We start from the raw sequence: 16,349 nt of genomic DNA, 5'->3' as shown, positions 1-16,349 counted from the left end.
TCTATCTCTCCTTCCTTTTCCAAACAAAATGAATGCTTTATTCTAGAAATGATTGCTTTTCTAGTAAAGTGTTCCTTGGGGTTTGTTTAATGCTGATAGAAGCCCAGATCTGTTCTCTGACACTTAAGTGCCAGTTACATGTTTGTATGTTCTGTTTCTCCCACCCTGCTCCCAACAGTAAGGGACTAACTAGAAGTTGGCCTCTGAGTCCCCTTTGATGATGGGGATGTATGTCCTTCTGTCAAAATCTGTGCACCCTGCTCCTGGGTGAGGAAGGGCTGGAGAACAACCTCTCTGGAGGACTGGGCCCAGTGTTCCACCCAGTGTCTTATGGACAGAGGTACCCCCTTACTGGTCAGCTGGCTGGTGTCCTTCTACCCACAGTGGCTTATAACTATCTGTAACTAGTCTAATGGGACCCAGCGCCCTCTTCTGGCCTCCAAGGGCACTCATACACGTGGTATACCAACATACATAAAGGTAAAATGCTCATACACATAAATAAATCTAGGGTCTGGAGAGATGCCTCAGAGGTTAAGAGCACTGGCTGCTCTTCTAGAGGTCCTGAGTTCAATTCCCAGCACCCACAAGGTGGCTCATAACCATCTATCATGAGATCTGGTGGTTTCATCCCTGGAGGCCACACCCATGTGATGCTCAGAAAGCCCATTTCATGGCTGTGTGGCTGAAGCACCCCCTTCAAATCATGCATCCCATTGGGCAACTCACTTTGAAGGGCCCATCCCCACAAGATCCACTGCCCCAAGTACTCATCTCCCAGCCTACCTGAGCATGAAGAGCCACCAAGAGGGCATCTAGCTGAACCTCCAGGGTGCGGCTGCCCACACTCACAGCTGCCTCGAGAATTTGTCCCAGGCTCTGTTCAAGACAAGAAGGAGAAGGCTTCAGTCCACCTTCTGCTCCACAAGAGGGAAAAGAGGCCCTAAGATGTGGTCCAGGAGAACACTAATGCCCTTGAAGACCCAAATGAAGAAACTATACTTTAACCTCCAGAATTTGGAGGCAGATTAAGAAAGGTGTTTCTTAATCTGGTCACAGGTTAGTATGGAAGGTAAAGGAGCAAGTTCCCATTGAGTGCTTAGTAGAGTGGAAGCCGCTCACCTCATAAGCCAACACAAAATTTTAAGTAAGGATTGTTTCTGCAGGGATTTGAGGGATTCTGGGGTTGCTGTGCCCTCCCCTCCCTACAAATACCTTGGATATCTGAAAGGTCTCCGCATGCTTCTTGTAGAGGCCGAGTACTGCAGGGAGGAGCTTAGGGAGCTGTTCTTCCAACTTCTCACTGGGAAGCAGGTGGCTCATGGGACCCAGAGCTGCCACTACTGCAAGCCGGAGCTGAAAAGACAGCAAAGGCCTCCCTGTCTGCACATGGCTCTAAACCCCAGGTCTAACAGGCAAGCCTGATGGCTATTAGTTACTAGTACATCTATGGGGCAACTATGGCAAGAGGTCGGATGGTGGCCAGGTAGGACATAGTCTCCGGAAGAGAGTGGATGCCATAGGACCTGCAATGACCAACCCTCATGACCAAGCTTTAGAACAGGTTGAGTCCAGTTGGATGTAGGGGTTCTTTACCACCTCCTAAGCACCAACTATAGGGAGGGAACTCAGGTCCTTTCCTGCACCCCTTAGGACCACCCTGGCAGAGAGAAAGGGTAAAGAAAAGCAGGAGGCCTCACAGGCTGAGCCTTGGCCCCTGATGGATCATAGCTGTACCTTTGCATCACGACTCTGCAGCCAGTGGTGGAAAAGAATGTCATAGGCGCCAAAGATGTCGGCAGCAAAGGTGTCCTTCCTGACTGTGGGGTCTGGGGCTTGGTCCAGGTTGGCCAGGTACTCCAGGGTACTCTCACTGAAGTGCTGCAGAGCTGTGATGGCCCACAGTGAGCAACTCCTGACATGTCCCACACTGGCTCCCCAGTGCTGCCCATGAACTCCCAAGACAGTGTGCATGGTGCCTAGACCAGCACCTGGTTAGGTGGTGACCCCTGGACTACACTAGGATAAACAGAGTTCTCCCAAATCTGTATCTTCTGTGGAAACAGAGTGGCTACAGGGCTGTCAGGACAAGGTCACATGTAGGAGAGTGGTCCTAAGAACAGAAGGGATGGGGAGAGATGGCCATGCGTAATAAAAGCAGACAATGGAGGGTGAGTAAAAGCTGAAACTCCAAGAAGCCACAAGAGGTCTATACCATACAACCAGAATAGGGAAGAAGGAAGGAAAACAGTCTCTGAGCTCCCAGGACGATGACAATCCACCAACACCCTGACCCAGACCCAATGTCCCTGAAATAACCTGCCCATAAGTCCACCTTAGAGACGAAGGAAGCACTGTGTCCCCCCACCCCAGATCATGTTCCTTACAGCACAAGGGCTGCCAGGCCCAGTATAAGAGCAAGAAGAAACAGGAAAGAGGTTCCAGGCTATGTGGATGGGCACAGGATGGCAGGGCTATTACTCATGAATGGGGACACAGATGGATAGAGCAGAGGTTCTGAGTTGCTGTGGGCAGTCATATGAAAGGTCCAAGAGATATGGCTTAAGGCTGGGCGATGGTGGCGCACGCCTTTAATTCCAGCACTTGGGAGGCAGAGGCAGGTGGATCTCTGAGTGTTCAAGGCCAGTTTGGTCTATGAAATGAGTTCCAAGGCAGCCAGGGCTGTTAAACAGAGAAATCCTGTCTCAGAAAGAGAGAAATAAATTTAAACCCTTCATTGATACAGGGATAAACCACATTGACAAACTCTCAAGAGAGAGAACTTAAAGGAAAAAAACAAAACCAAAAACCACTTTCCTGCCAGGACCCTTGGTAAAATGCACTGGTCAGTTCCCCTTTCCCTGAGGATGGGCTTCTGGGGGTTCCGTTCAGGTGGGCAATGGCCTCAACTCCCATCACTCTTGGCTGCTGACATTAAGACCAAAAGGGCCTATTCTGATTCCTCAGCTCCTCCCAGCCCCAAGATGCTTCCTTCTGACCTGAAGGATCCTAGCCAGAGTGGTCTTCAGGGACAAGAATATTTTTCCAAATAGCAGGTAATCATATTTTCAGAAACAACATTCTCACAATTTATTAGAGTTGCATATACTCAGGATGAAAGAGGTCCACCCTCCTAATGTCAGCATCCTTTTCCTGGGAAGCAGTCACTAGTTGGGTCCTCTAAGTGCCACAAGGTCTCCCCCAGCAATGTGTCCTCCTTTTGTACCTTCAGCCTGGCACTGCTTGGAGCTGGCTCCTCACAACCCTAATCCTCTAGTGGAGCTCTGCAGTCAGATCTTCCATGGCTGTCTGCTCAGTTCTGCAGGTGTCTGTTACCCACAGCTTTGAAGAGTGACACCCCTGGACACTCACCCTAGCTCTTTCCACTGCATAAAAATGTCACCATCTGGGCATGCTCCTTCTCATTCAAGCCACCTCTCAGTGTTAAACGCTTAAGCTGCTCTGGGAAGTGTGGACGAAGGACATTTCTACGACCTGCTTCTTTGGAAAGCCTGTTTTACCCTCAGTCAGATGGCATGGGTTGTGTTATGACCCAGTGTGTAAACTTCCACCAGAGCTGTGGAAAACTGCCAGGTGAGTGGACTGGCACTGGTAGAGCAGGGTGTGCTAGTTCCCTACCTGTATCCAGGGCGTGTGTGCCATGGCCATTCTGTCTGATGCATCTTCCGATGATGGACTTGTGGGACTTCACAAATCCTTCTGTTTCTTTTCCAGGTGTCTGTCACCAGAATGCAGGCTCCACGGTCTTACCCACTAACCCCTTCTTCTCTATTTTTTTTCTACAACTCTGAATTCTGCCACATTCCCCAAAAGTTTCTTCAACCTCCAATCGCTCTGTGATGTTTTCCACTTCTCTGATCATATTTTTAGACCACTTGATTTACTCTTCTTGACTGCAGCTCCTTAATGGATGGTGATGTACTCCTCTTGCTTTATGAATTCATTCTCCCCTCTTATCTCCCTGGGGTGTTAGTCACAGAGCTTTTCCTTTTTTTTTTTTTTAGAATATTTTACCATACATATATTTTTTCCACATTATTGGTACTCAGGCACACTAAATGACCATTCACCTTTATTTGATTTTTTTTTTTGTTTTGTTTGTTTTGTTTTTCGAGACAGGGTTTCTCTGTGGCTTTGGAGCCTGTCCTGGAACTAGCTCTTGTAGACCAGGCTGGTCTCAAACTCACAGAGATTCACCTGCCTCTGCCTCCCAAGTGCTGGGATTAAAGGCGTGCGCCACCACCACCTGGCTCACCTTTATTTGAAAAGCTGATTATGACAGACTAGAGAGATGTATCAGCAATTAAGAACACTTGCTGTTCTTTTTTTTTTTTCCATGATTTTTATTGAGCTCTACATTTTTCTCTGGTCCCCTCCCTGCCTCTCCCCTGCCCCCTTCAACCCTCCAACAAGGTCCCCATGTTCCCAATTTACTCAGGAGATCTTGTCTTTTTATACTTTCTACTTCTCATGTAGATTATATCTATGTAAGTCTCTCTTAGTGTCCACATTGTTGTCTAAGTTCTCTGGGATTGTGGTTTATAGGCTGGCTTTCTAAGCTTTATGTTTAAAAACCATCTATGAGTAGCCGGGCGGTGGTGGCCTTTAATCCCAGCACTCGGGAGGCAGAGGCAGGCAGATCTCTGTGAGTTCGAGACCAGCCTGGTCTACAAAGGGAGTTCCAGGACAGGCTCCAAAGCCAAAGAGAAACCCTGTCTCGAAAAAGAAAAGGAAAAAAAAAAAAAAGAACCACCTATGAGTGAGTACATGTGATAATTGTCTTTCTGTGTCTGGGTTACCTCACTCACAGGTAATTTTCTCTTACCCAAACTGCTGATATCCCCAGGCCACAGTTTCTGTTCATTTTGTTGCCACCTTCCTACTTGGCTTTCCTCAGAGGTGGGCCCTATATGCTGCCTGCCATCTCAGGCAGCAAGTCAGGCTGGCTGCAACCCTGCCCATCTGAGACCTTTCTATCCACTCCTCCATGGCTGGCCTCTTGTTAGAATTCTGTTCTTGGTTGCCTTCTGCTTTTGCAGTGTCGTCAACCTCAGTCACACCTGGCCTTAGATGCCCAGAGCCAGAGTTCCCACTGGCCCGACTGAAGCTGTTCTGGCTATAGGACTATTGTGTCCTCCAGCAGCAAACAAAAGATGCCTGCGTAAGCAGTACAGGTAACAGGTATTCTAGGAGAACCCCTGCTAAGCCTGGGTGACTTTAGCCAATAACCTCAGCAATGAGGTAGCAGAATTGATTTCAAATTCAGAGATCCCCTCCTTGAAAACAAAGCTCAGCTGGTGAAGGGTTTGTATGGCATTCACAAACCTCTGGGTTCAAGCCATATTTCCACATAAACCAAGGAATCGTTGCATGTCAGTAATTCTAGCAGGAGAACCAGAGGTTCAAAGTCATCCTCAGCTACATACCCAGTCTGCATAAGACTCCCCCCACCCAAAAAAAAAAAAGTTCATTTTGGTTGAGCCCTCCTGCTATAGCCCTGAGAGGTGCCCATATAGCAGGAATTAGAGGGCATCTTCCTGCAGGGCAGGCTTAGCCCCACCATTTATTTTTCAGGAGAGCCACAGATAGCAGCTAGTACTTGGCATAAATACCAAATGCTCAGAATGCATAGTTTTCTTCCTCTTTGTTGGAGAATACAGCCTCTACCTAGGTGAGGCCCTGTCACCTGTATCTAGCACTTCTGGGTCTGAATGTGACAGCCTCTACCTAGGTGAGGCCCTGTCACCTGTATCTAGCACTTCTGGGTCTGAATGTGTGTTGGGGACTACAGACCCTCAGACCCTGGATTTTCTGTGACCCCTTGCCTGCCAGAGTAAACAACTTGCTTTCCTATGCTTGCAGCTGCTCTAAACACAAGACCTTCATGAGTGCCTGATGGCAGGGAAGTGGTTTCTGGTGGGCTTGCAGCTGAAAAATCCTGAGAGCTAGCATGTGCCCATTAGTCAAGGAGAGCCCTATATAAGCTGCCATGGAACACAATAAAAGGGGCATTCTTGTTTCAAGGATGACCCATGTCTGTGTGTGTATGTGTGTTTCAATCTCCAGCCTCTTGCCCGACTCATGAACCATCCCGTGTAAAAGTGAAATGGTACAAATGTGTTTACTGAAGCACATACTGCGCCTACTCTGTTATGAATCTCCTATTCATCCCAAACTACTTCAAACAGGATTTCTACCACTGTGACCTGGCCCAGCTCTCAATCACAGGCAGAAAAGTACTAGGGAGAAGGGATATCCCACTGATGATGGCATAAAGAAGACAGGGCAAGAGATGGGAGCGCAGTGACTGAGGAGAGATGGGAGGAGCTGAAGAACCCCCTAGACTTTGCTGCTGTGAGGAGGGGCAAGAAAAAGGCAGAAAATTCAAGAACTCTCTAACAGAAGCCACTTGGGAGGGCTGGGCATGAGTAAAAGATCCTGATTTGAGGCATGAGGGTCCTAGAAAGGCCTAGATGCACTCTTCCCACCAAGCATCAGGAGCCTTGCTGTCAGAGGCTCTGGACATCCAGGAAGCCCAAGGCCATTCCACATCTACTGAAGTGACCCTCTGCTCCACCTTCCAGGAGGAGGGAAGACCCTCCACCACTGAGAACCTCACTTATCACTAGGCTCTATGCCCAGACCACAGCTTGCCCATGGGCCTCTGCAGGCACACAAAGGGCTGGATACCCAGGCCACAGGAGAATGGTGGGAAGACAGGGAATGTGGCTCTTCCCCACCATAGGTCTGAGATACCAAGGGAATGGTCACTCTGCTAGTTGGGAACGTGTAGTATAAAAATGGAAACAATGCTCTGAGAAAAGGCTCTTCCCATGTTTCAGGCCTACTTAGGCCTCTGAATAAAAACCCAGCGGGCAGAGAGGCCATCCCCAGCATCGGAAAGAGGCAGTAATGGGGTGGAGACTGTACCATCTGAGCCCTACCTCACTAGCAGAAAGCCCACACCCACTCAATGGCACCTATCACAAAGGATATCTTTGTACACAGTCTCCCAAGAGGGGTCCCAGCTCAGAAATTGGGGGAGATGGGCTTACCACAGCAGAAGACCACCCTCAGCGCGTCCTGCTTGGCCATACCCAACATGGGTAGCATGGTACTCAGGATGGATGGCAGAAAGGGAACCATGCCAAATGCTGTAAGAGAGAGGCTGTCACAGGGGCTGCAGGCCCAGCCACTTCCCACCCACCCCCTCTTCAGAACTTTAAACGGGCCCTCAGAGGTACTTTTCATAGTTTCAGGTACAAAACCAGAAACCTAGGTAGTCCTCAGGGGTCCCCCAAACTACTCAGGGACATCAAGGGACCAGAATCGCAACGACACCTACCGTTGGACACGGAGAGGCTGGCAAGCGTGTGCAACACCGAGGAGTGTGGCAGAATGCCAGGCTGGAACCTGCTGAGCACCTCTTCCATCACCTGGTTGATGAATCGCTTCCCCACAGCCACCAGGACACTGCTTGCTGCCTGCTGCCAGTCACAGTCCAGCTCCTGTATCCCAAACAATCACCAGGTTGATCTCTCCCTGCACCTCTCAAGAGATACAAGCAAGATACTACTCCACCCTTAGTAGTGCCTGCAAGAGGAAAAACTACTGTGTTCCAGTTTTCCTAGGGAATGCAGGTTAGAGACCAAATGGCATGTTCTTCAGCCCACCTCCAATCTGTAGGGACCCAACGCCTATGGGAGAAGCCACAAGGAAGGACTGGTGAGGTAAGGTCTGGCAATGAAAAGAGCTGCATGCAGCCCTTAGCCTGAGCGCGGGTTCCCTATCCTCACCCTCTAGAAATTTAGGTGTCTTGTTCTTTGCCCCTAAGGGGTACACAGGATCAAGGGGTCTCTGTCAGTCAAACTCCAGCCCTGTTCCAGATACTGTGGAATGGAGGCCAAAGAAAAGGAGCTGTCCTCTCTGCTGTCCTCCCCAGCCTACATGGCCAGAGGCCCTCACCTTGATTCTAGTCATCTCATTGGAAGCCAAGAGGATGGCAATGACAGCAGTGTCCTTGTCCAGCTCGTCGATGTGGCTGCTCAGTATTGTCTCCATGGCCCTCAGGATCTTCGTACGGTATGGATGCGCCAGCTGAGGAGAGATGTTCCCAGGGAACGTTCTGAGAGTAGCCAGGTACTCTGTGTGCATTTTGTTTCTACAGGGGCTAGACTGTGCAAGGTCACACATACCCTTAAAAGAGAATATACTGGCTGAGCCTCAGAGCCTGTGTGTAGTAGCATTTCATTTGTATTTCAATAAATAAAGTTTGCCTGAGGATCAGAAAAGTAAAACAGCCAAACTGGCCAGCCTTACAGTCCAGGCAGCAATGACACCCACCTTTAATCCCAGTAGCCACACTAGCTTGCCATAGAAACCAGGAGGTAGTGGTGCACACCTTTAATCCCAGAACTAGAGAGGATTATGAAACGGGAGGAGACAGCTCTCAGTCAGAGTGTCATTCTGAGATTCCTGGACGCAGGATTGCCATCCATTTCAGACTGAGGTCGAGGTAAGAGTCAGTGGCTGGCTGTTTTGCTTTTCTGACCTTCAAGCTGAACCCCAATTTCTGTCTCTGGGTTTTTATTAATCATGCTACATCTGTGTGTCTTTGAAAGGGCCAAGAGCAGTCCAGTGAGGCAAACTGCCAAGTAGATGAGCTAGTGACTTTCTGCCTTCTTCTTTTTTTTTTTTTTTGTTTTTTGTTTTTTGTTTTTCGAGACAGGGTTTCTCTGTGGCTTTGGAGCCTGTCCTGGAACTAGCTCTGTAGACCAGGCTGGTCTCGAACTCACAGAGATCCGCCTGCCTCTGCCTCGACTTTCTGCCTTCTGAGTGTCTCCTAGCAAGGTCTCTTAGAAGGCACCTCTTCCTCCCACACTTGGCCTCCCAGGCAGCAGGATAAGATGCCCTCCTTGAATCACCTTTCTCTGCAGCTAGGCCCCCGCTGTAAATGTGCTCAAAGTCAAACACAGCTACTACTGCCCTCCTTCAGCCATGCTCCTTCTCTGTTCACTGCCTGGGGCGCACTACTGACTCAGCCTCCTGGACTAATCCTTGACATAGTCCACACCCTGGACTCAAGAGCTGGCAGCCTATAATGGAAGGCTGGGATAGAATCTGTCTAGGCCCATAAGGGGCCATGGAGGGGTTGCTAATGAAGGCTTCTAGTTGCCCTCAGTGGGAGCAGCCTGATGTACCCACTGAGAGTAGCCTGCACTGGGTGGCATGGGTGTGAGCAAAGGCAGGCCTAGAACAAGCTAGTATTCTATAGGCACTGGAACTACCTCTTCACTTCTGCCATAAACTGTCTCACCCACAGCCATGTGCCCACCACAGCCGGGGAGGGGTGGGTGGACATGTCACTTGGGACCTATATAAGACAACACAGTTAAGAAAGCCACACATGTGGTTAGAGAGAAGGCTCAGCAGATAAGAGCACTGGTCGCTCTTCCAGAAGACATGGATCCCTAGCACCCACACAGCAACTCACAACTATAATTCCAACCCCTGGGGCATCCAACACCCTTTTCTAGTCTCCTTAGGCACTGCACACATGTGGTGCACATACATACAGGAAAAACACCCATCAATATAAAATAAATGCGGGCTGGAGAGATGGCTCAGAGGTTAAGAGCACTGACTGCTTTTCCAGAGGTCCTGAGTTCAGTTCCCAGCAACCATATGGTGGCTCACAGCCATCTGTAGTGAGATCTAGTGCCCTCTTCTGGCCAGCAAGCATACAAACAGACAGAACACTGTATACATAATAAATAAATAAATCTCCTTTAAAAATATATATATATAAAATAAATGCATGAATAAAGGGAAAAACAATTAAAATGTTTGGGGCTGTGGGTCTCTGCATCTGTTTCCTTTAGTTGTGGGATGAAGCCTCTCTGATGACAATTGGGTTAAGTATTAATCTATGGGTATAGCAGAATATAACTAGGAAGCCAGGAGGTGGTGGCGCACGCCTTTAATCCCAGCACTTGGGAGGCAGAGGCAGGCGGATCTCTGTGAGTTCGAGACCAGCCTGGTCTACAAGAGCTAGTTCCAGGACAGGCTCCAAAACCACAGAGAAACCCTGTCTCGAAAAACAAAACAAAACAAAACAACAACAACAAAAAAAGAATATAACTAGGAGTCATTTCATTGACTTAAAAAAAAAAAAAAGATTTATTTATTTATTATGTATACAGTGTTCTGTCTGCATGTGTGGCCTGCAGGCCAGGAGAGGGCACCAATATCATTACCAATGGTTGTGAGACACCAGGTGGTTGCTAGGAATTAAAATCAGGACCTCTGCAAGAGTGGTCCGTGCTCTTAATCTCTGAGCCATCTCTTCATCCCTCCCCCACTTTTTTTTTTGTTTGTTTGTTTTTTGCCAGTCGTGTTTGGTTCTATCCTAGGTCTCTGAGCCTTGCAGAAGAGGTGGAGGAAGGATTATAGGAGCCAGAGGGGTCAAGGACACCAGAAAACCCACAGAATCAACTAATCTGGGCTCATAGGGACCCATAGAGACTGAACCGACAACCAGGGAGCCTGCATGGGACGGACCTAGGCATTCTGCATATATGTTACAGTGTGTAGTTTGGTCCTTCTGTGGGACTCCTAACAGTGGGAGCAGGAGCTCTCTCTGACACTGTTACCTGCTTTTTGGACCCTTTCCCTCATACTGGGTTGCCTCATCCAGCCTTAATGCTAGGGGAGGCGCCTAGTCTTATGGCAAATTGATATGCCATGTTTGGTTGAGATTCATGGGAGGCCTGTCCTTTTTTGGAAAGTAATGGAGGAGGAATAGATGGGGTGGGGGCATAGGGGGTGGAGGGGGCGGGAGGGTGGTGGTAGGGGAGGGACTGGGAGGAGAGGAGGAAGGGGAAACTGGTCAGGATATTTAAAAAAAAAATTAAAAAGAAAGGAAGAAAGAAAGTGCCACAAATGATATCCAAGTCCCCTGGCCCAGAAGCAGATGAGACATGCCTGTTGGCTACTGGTACCTGCTACACGAGCCATTACCCATCATTCCTGAGCCCGCAGTGGATGAGACATTCATTCCGGGAGGTAACCAGTATAGATCACAACTCACTCCAGAGACAAGGAACCTGCCAGTTTAAGGAAAGAGCTTCTGCCCTACGTTTTGTTTCTTCAGGATAAGGCTTTTGAATCCTTGCATGTTGGTGCCCCAAGGAAGGAGACTGCACTCTGAGATGGTGGTTCTTGGTCAGTCACAGAGGAAGACAGCCACTTTAGCTGGCTGCGTTCACATTTCTCTTTCCAGGAACATGGTGTTCCCGCAAGAGTTCCTCCCCGGACAGGAGCGATGGCCAGCATGTCATGGGGAGGAAGGGTTGCTGATGCTTTCTTTGGAGGAGAACAGAAAATTAATATGAACTGGTATGCTTTTATTCCATCAAAATGATTAGGAGCTGGGAGCACAGCTCTGATGACACAGTGAGAACATCTCTTCCAGTCCATCTGAAGCCAATGTTTCTAGCTTCCTCCAGGCTCTTGGTTCTGGAAGCACATCTCAAAGATCACCACACCTGGTATTCCCAGATTTACTTTCTTTCTTTCTTTCTTTCTTTCTTTCTTTCTTTTCTTTTCTTTTCTTTTCTTTTCTTTTCTTTCTTTTTGAGATAGGGTTTCTCTGTGTAGCCCCTAGCATCCCTGGAACTTGCTCAGTAGAGGAGGCTAGCCTTGAACTCAGAGATCCCATCTGCCTCTGCCTCCTGAGGGCTGGGTTTAAAGGCAAAGGCATGTGCCACCACCCCAGGTTTCTAATTCCCCTCACCTTCATGAAGGTGCTTAGGGAAGACTTCCCTCTAACAGAAAAGCAAAGAGAAGAAAGGAACTGCTCAGCCTGCCTTCTCTTCCAGCACATTCACTGGCTAGCTGCCCTGGAAACTTGCTGCTCCCTGCAGTGCAAACGGGCATCTCCAGGGGCTGGTGAAGCAGATGGGTTCTGCGACCTTGTACCCTTTAAGGAAAATGTCAAAGGAATGTTGAAATGGATTATTAAAAATGCTGCAGGATCCCCAGTGGCAGCAGGCAGCGGAAACAATGCAGGTCCAGATCATTACAAATGTACATTTAAATACAAAAAAATAGAGAGGCTGGAAAGATGGCTCAGCAGTTAAGAGCACTTGCTGTTCTTACAAAGGACCAAGGTTCAATTCCCAGCACCCACATCAGATGACTCACAAACAAATGTTAACTCCAACTCCAGTGAGTCCAACACCCTCTTCTGGCCTCTACAGGTATTGCATGCATGTGGTGCACATATGGATAAACTGCCAGTCCTAAGCATGGTAGCATGGTCTACAGAGCCTCTGTGTAAAGAATAAGTACCCCTGCAGACCAGAATCCCCTTATGTCAGGACGGAACTCCAGAAACTGGACATTAGGTAGAAAGTGTTTTGAGTTGAAAATGGTAGCAAGGAAAAGAAAGAGAAAAAAATTCAGCCACTCTGGGAAAATAATGGCGTCACCATTTCTCCTCTCCTTCCCACCTCCATGGTTTAACTACTCTATGGAGTCTGTCCTGAACTGGATCTTGACTGATGCATAGATAGTTGGCAGGTAAGAGAAATACCCACAGAGAATGGAAGCTTGTGCTGGGTCTAAAACCATGAAGCCCAGCACAGGAAAGAGACAGACATACAGCCTAGTGCCCTCTGCTGGACACTAGGATAACACAGTGGTAAGCACCTGGGTAACATACACAAGGTGCTGGGTTCTGTCCCCAACACCACACACACTAGGTAGGCCTAGTAGCACATGCCTATAATCCCAGTACCTGGGAGGCAGAGACAGAAGGATCACAAGTTCAAGATCATCCTCACTTACATACCAAGTTCAAGGTCATATTGAAATACCAAGGAGGATGAGGAGGAAAAAGAAGGGAAAAGAAAGATGACAACCAATCATAAATACACAAAGACCAGACTGAAGCTAACCATAAGGTGCCATGTGTACCCCAAAACAGCAACTGGCAGAACTTTCCTCTGATGCCCAATTTAAATTCAGAGGAATTTGAAAAGATGCATGCTGCAGCCAAGCAAGACCATCTATGCCACTGTGCCCTTCTCATGGCTGCTGGCTCCACGGTTCTACGTCTGGGAGTTACCAAATGCTGAAAGCATCTGGCTGAAAGTTGAGCTAACTTTAGACAGCACTGTCTTCCTGTTGATCAATGTCTGCTCAACATAACGACCAATAGATTTATTGATCGGCTGAGCTGTTAATGTGAGAGAAAAGTTACGCGTGAATATGCTATCAGTCAAGTCAGAAGAAGTGCATGCTGCATGCTGCACACAGCAGGGAGTGACAAACACAGCACAGGACAGCTGCTGAACAGCAGCCCAGGCCTCTTGGAATAGCATGCAGAAGCTAGTGTGAGAAGCCAGGAAAGGCCACGCCCCATACGATCAGGACCAGATCAACAAAGAGCCACTGTAGCCATGCAGTGAGGTTATCAGGTTTTTGGTTTTGTTTTTAAACTCAGTGAAATAAAATTATGTCAGGCAGAAAAGAAGTAAAACTCGTAATTCAGGAAATGAGCACAGCAGCCACATTAGTTTCCTGGGAGCTGCCCTAAGTGACCCTTTACCCTTCGGCGGCCACCTTCCCACCCTTAACTCTTGCCTGACAACCACAATCTAACACCAGGACATCAGAGCGAGAAGTGTTTTGGCCACACAGAGAAGGGTCTTAGCCAGCACCATTATGGTATGCTTGGCTCTGAGAGAACAAAACATACGGTGTAGTTAAAACCCAAAAAGGAGCTGCAGGCAGACACTCAAGCCATGCCAAATATGGCAGCTCTCTTAGACTACAGAGCAAGCCCAGCTTCACTCAGCCTCCTGACAAGCCAAATAAAGCTGCAGTACCAGCAGAAAAAGCTGAAATAGAGGTGGAGGAGTCCTCCCCATCAGGTGTCACAAATCACAGCAGGAATAGTGGGTATGTTCAGGGAATCAAGCTGTTTCCCCATGAGATAGTTGGCAGGTAAGATGAATACCCATGGAGAATGGTATCTTGTACCCATGGTCCTGGCCACTCAAGAAGCTTGAAGACTGCCGAGCGTGGTGGCGCACACCTTTATTCCCAGCACCCAGGAGGCATAAGCTGGTGGAGCTCTGTGAGTTCAAGTTCACGGTCAGCCTGGTCTACACAGTAAGTTCCAGGACAGAGAGAGACCCTGCATCAAAAGAAAGAAAGAAGACTGGAGAGGGAGGTTAGTCTATTAGTTTAGGCAACATAATATGACCCATGTCCATGGAGCTGAAGACATGGCTCAGCAAAAAGCTACTTGCTATCCAAGCTTGACAACCCAAGCCCAATCTCCAGAACCCACATGAAGATAGAAGGCCATGTGCTGGAGAGATGGCACAACAGGTAAGAGCACTTGCTGTTCCTCCAGAGGACCCAAGTTTAGTTCCCAGTTCCCAAATTAGGTGGCTCACGACTGCTCGCAACTCTAGGGATCCAGCATCCTCTTCCAGCCTCCACAGGCATCCTCTGACACACACAGAAAATAAAAATAAACTTTTTTTTAATGAGAGGTCAGTGGTAGTGGAATATGCCTTTAATCCCAGGATTCAGGAGGCAGAGGCAGGCAGATCTCTGTGAGTTCAAGGCCAGCCTGGTCTACAGAGTAAGTTCCAACACAGCCAGGGCTACATAAAGAACTCCTGCCTCAAAGGAAAAAGAAAAGAAGAAAAAAGAAAAAGAAAAGAAAAGAAAAAGAAGACAAGTACAAACCAACCAACCAACCAAAACAAAATAATAAAGAGCCAGCTGTGGTGGCACATGCCTGTAACTCCACCACTCTGGAGACTAAGAAACAAGGATCACAAGTTGAAGGCCAGTGTGTACTATAGAGCTAGACCCCATTTCAAAGCAAAACAAGAAAGCTCATGAGAAAAGAGCAATCTGGGGCTAACAATTTGACATCACACAGCATCAGAAAGAATCCTAAGTTTCTTGCTCTGCTACATGGGCTATGCTTGCCCACAGACTGAGATGTTCTGGGGTAGCAGAGGTCCTGTTCTTTCCTTAGAACAGCTCTCTGGAAAGGGATGGAGAGTGGAGTGGCAGCTTGCAAACCTGGAGCAGCTCCCCCAGGCCAGCACAGAGCCTGGACTTTCAAGAGCCCTAGACACTCAGCCGATAAGACTTGGAAACAACCTGCACTCTCTCAGCAAGGGAGACACCCTATCTCCAATCAATGTGCTAACAGGAACAGCCAACAGCCTCTGCTCACGAATGCTGTCCACTGAAGTGACAACCCAGTCCCCTCATAATAGAACCACCAGTCAGAACACAGCCATTCTCCACATGGAGGAGTCCCAGCCATCATCATCTTTAAACTCTGGGAATATACAGGGCACTTTCTTCTGACAGACTGACTCGTCACCCAACCCGAGAGATGAAGATGCTCCCTGATGACCTCACCATCACCAAAGGGAGAGGTACCTTGTCATGCTTCCGCAGGTATTCCTCACAGGCACAGAGTGTCTCGCCTGGCTGCGACTCTCCAAGGGAGCAGAGAGCGCTGCAGACCTGCTCCTGCACCACAGGATCCTTGTCAGTGATGGAGTCCAGGAGGGTGAAGGACAGCTCTGCAGGGACAAAACCCAGTGTGCTTAGGCCCCAAAACACCATGGCTGCCTTCCTATGAATGACACCTACCAGCTTCTGGGATCATAAACTTAGCATAGGAGATGGCAAGTATAAGCCCAGTGCTTCAGGGCAATAGGCACAGCCACTTGTATACAGTCATTGCTGACCTGAAGCTGTTATCTCTCATAAAAACCACGCCTTTCTTCTGTACCAACCATCTTCCCTGATGGTCCCCGACTGTACTCCCATGTTGTTGTGGGATCACGAATACTGAGTGTGTAGTCTGCTGGGCCAAATGACAGGGCTCAGACTCAGACTGGTTATCACTGAGAAGCTATGGGTCTGGAAAACTCAGGTTTAGCCTGAGTCAGAGGTCACAGTCTTAGTAGTATTCCCAAGGCTGCTGCAGCTCTGATAAGGCCTGGACTTCTACTCACTCTAGTGCTCCACAAAGGATCCATAGACACAGACACATCAAGAAAGTTCCTTGAGTTCTGGGACACAGAACAGACTGGACTTTACACACACAATTCCTACATATAGGAGGGTAGCATTGGGTAGGAGAGTGTGGACACTGGTAATGAACAGTAAATGGAAGGCCCACAGCATCTGCCCCATAGGGCTTAGCCTACCAAGGCAAGATATAAATCAAGGAATCCACAAATCAGAGTATCTCTCTGCAATATTGGCAAGAGAGGCAA

At 48.4% G+C, this 16,349-nt stretch overlaps 1 protein-coding gene across 4 annotated transcripts in view; it reads right to left on the bottom strand.

Annotated features, from left to right (window-relative positions):
- Positions 1-16,349, bottom strand: part of Mroh1 (maestro heat like repeat family member 1) — an 80,151-nt gene that overhangs the window by 44,548 nt on the left and 19,254 nt on the right. For 3 of the 4 annotated variants that reach the window (XM_057791714.1, XM_057791716.1, XM_057791715.1), the window contains 7 exons: positions 15,502-15,647; positions 7,987-8,118; positions 7,367-7,529; positions 7,077-7,175; positions 1,738-1,889; positions 1,216-1,356; positions 787-879 (listed from right to left, as the gene is read on the bottom strand). In XM_057791714.1, coding sequence (XP_057647697.1) covers positions 787-879; positions 1,216-1,356; positions 1,738-1,889; positions 7,077-7,175; positions 7,367-7,529; positions 7,987-8,118; positions 15,502-15,647 — 926 coding nt within the window. Of the gene's footprint in view, positions 1-786; positions 880-1,215; positions 1,357-1,737; positions 1,890-7,076; positions 7,176-7,366; positions 7,530-7,986; positions 8,119-15,501; positions 15,648-16,349 lie in introns of those variants that run through there. The other variant, XM_057791717.1, reaches the window with a different exon arrangement.

This window comes from Chionomys nivalis, chromosome 17, assembly GCF_950005125.1.
Source record: "Chionomys nivalis chromosome 17, mChiNiv1.1, whole genome shotgun sequence".
NCBI classification, from domain to species: Eukaryota; Metazoa; Chordata; class Mammalia; order Rodentia; family Cricetidae; genus Chionomys; species Chionomys nivalis.
Note: the sequence above shows the minus strand (reverse complement) of the source record. Positions and strands in the feature narration are given on the sequence as shown.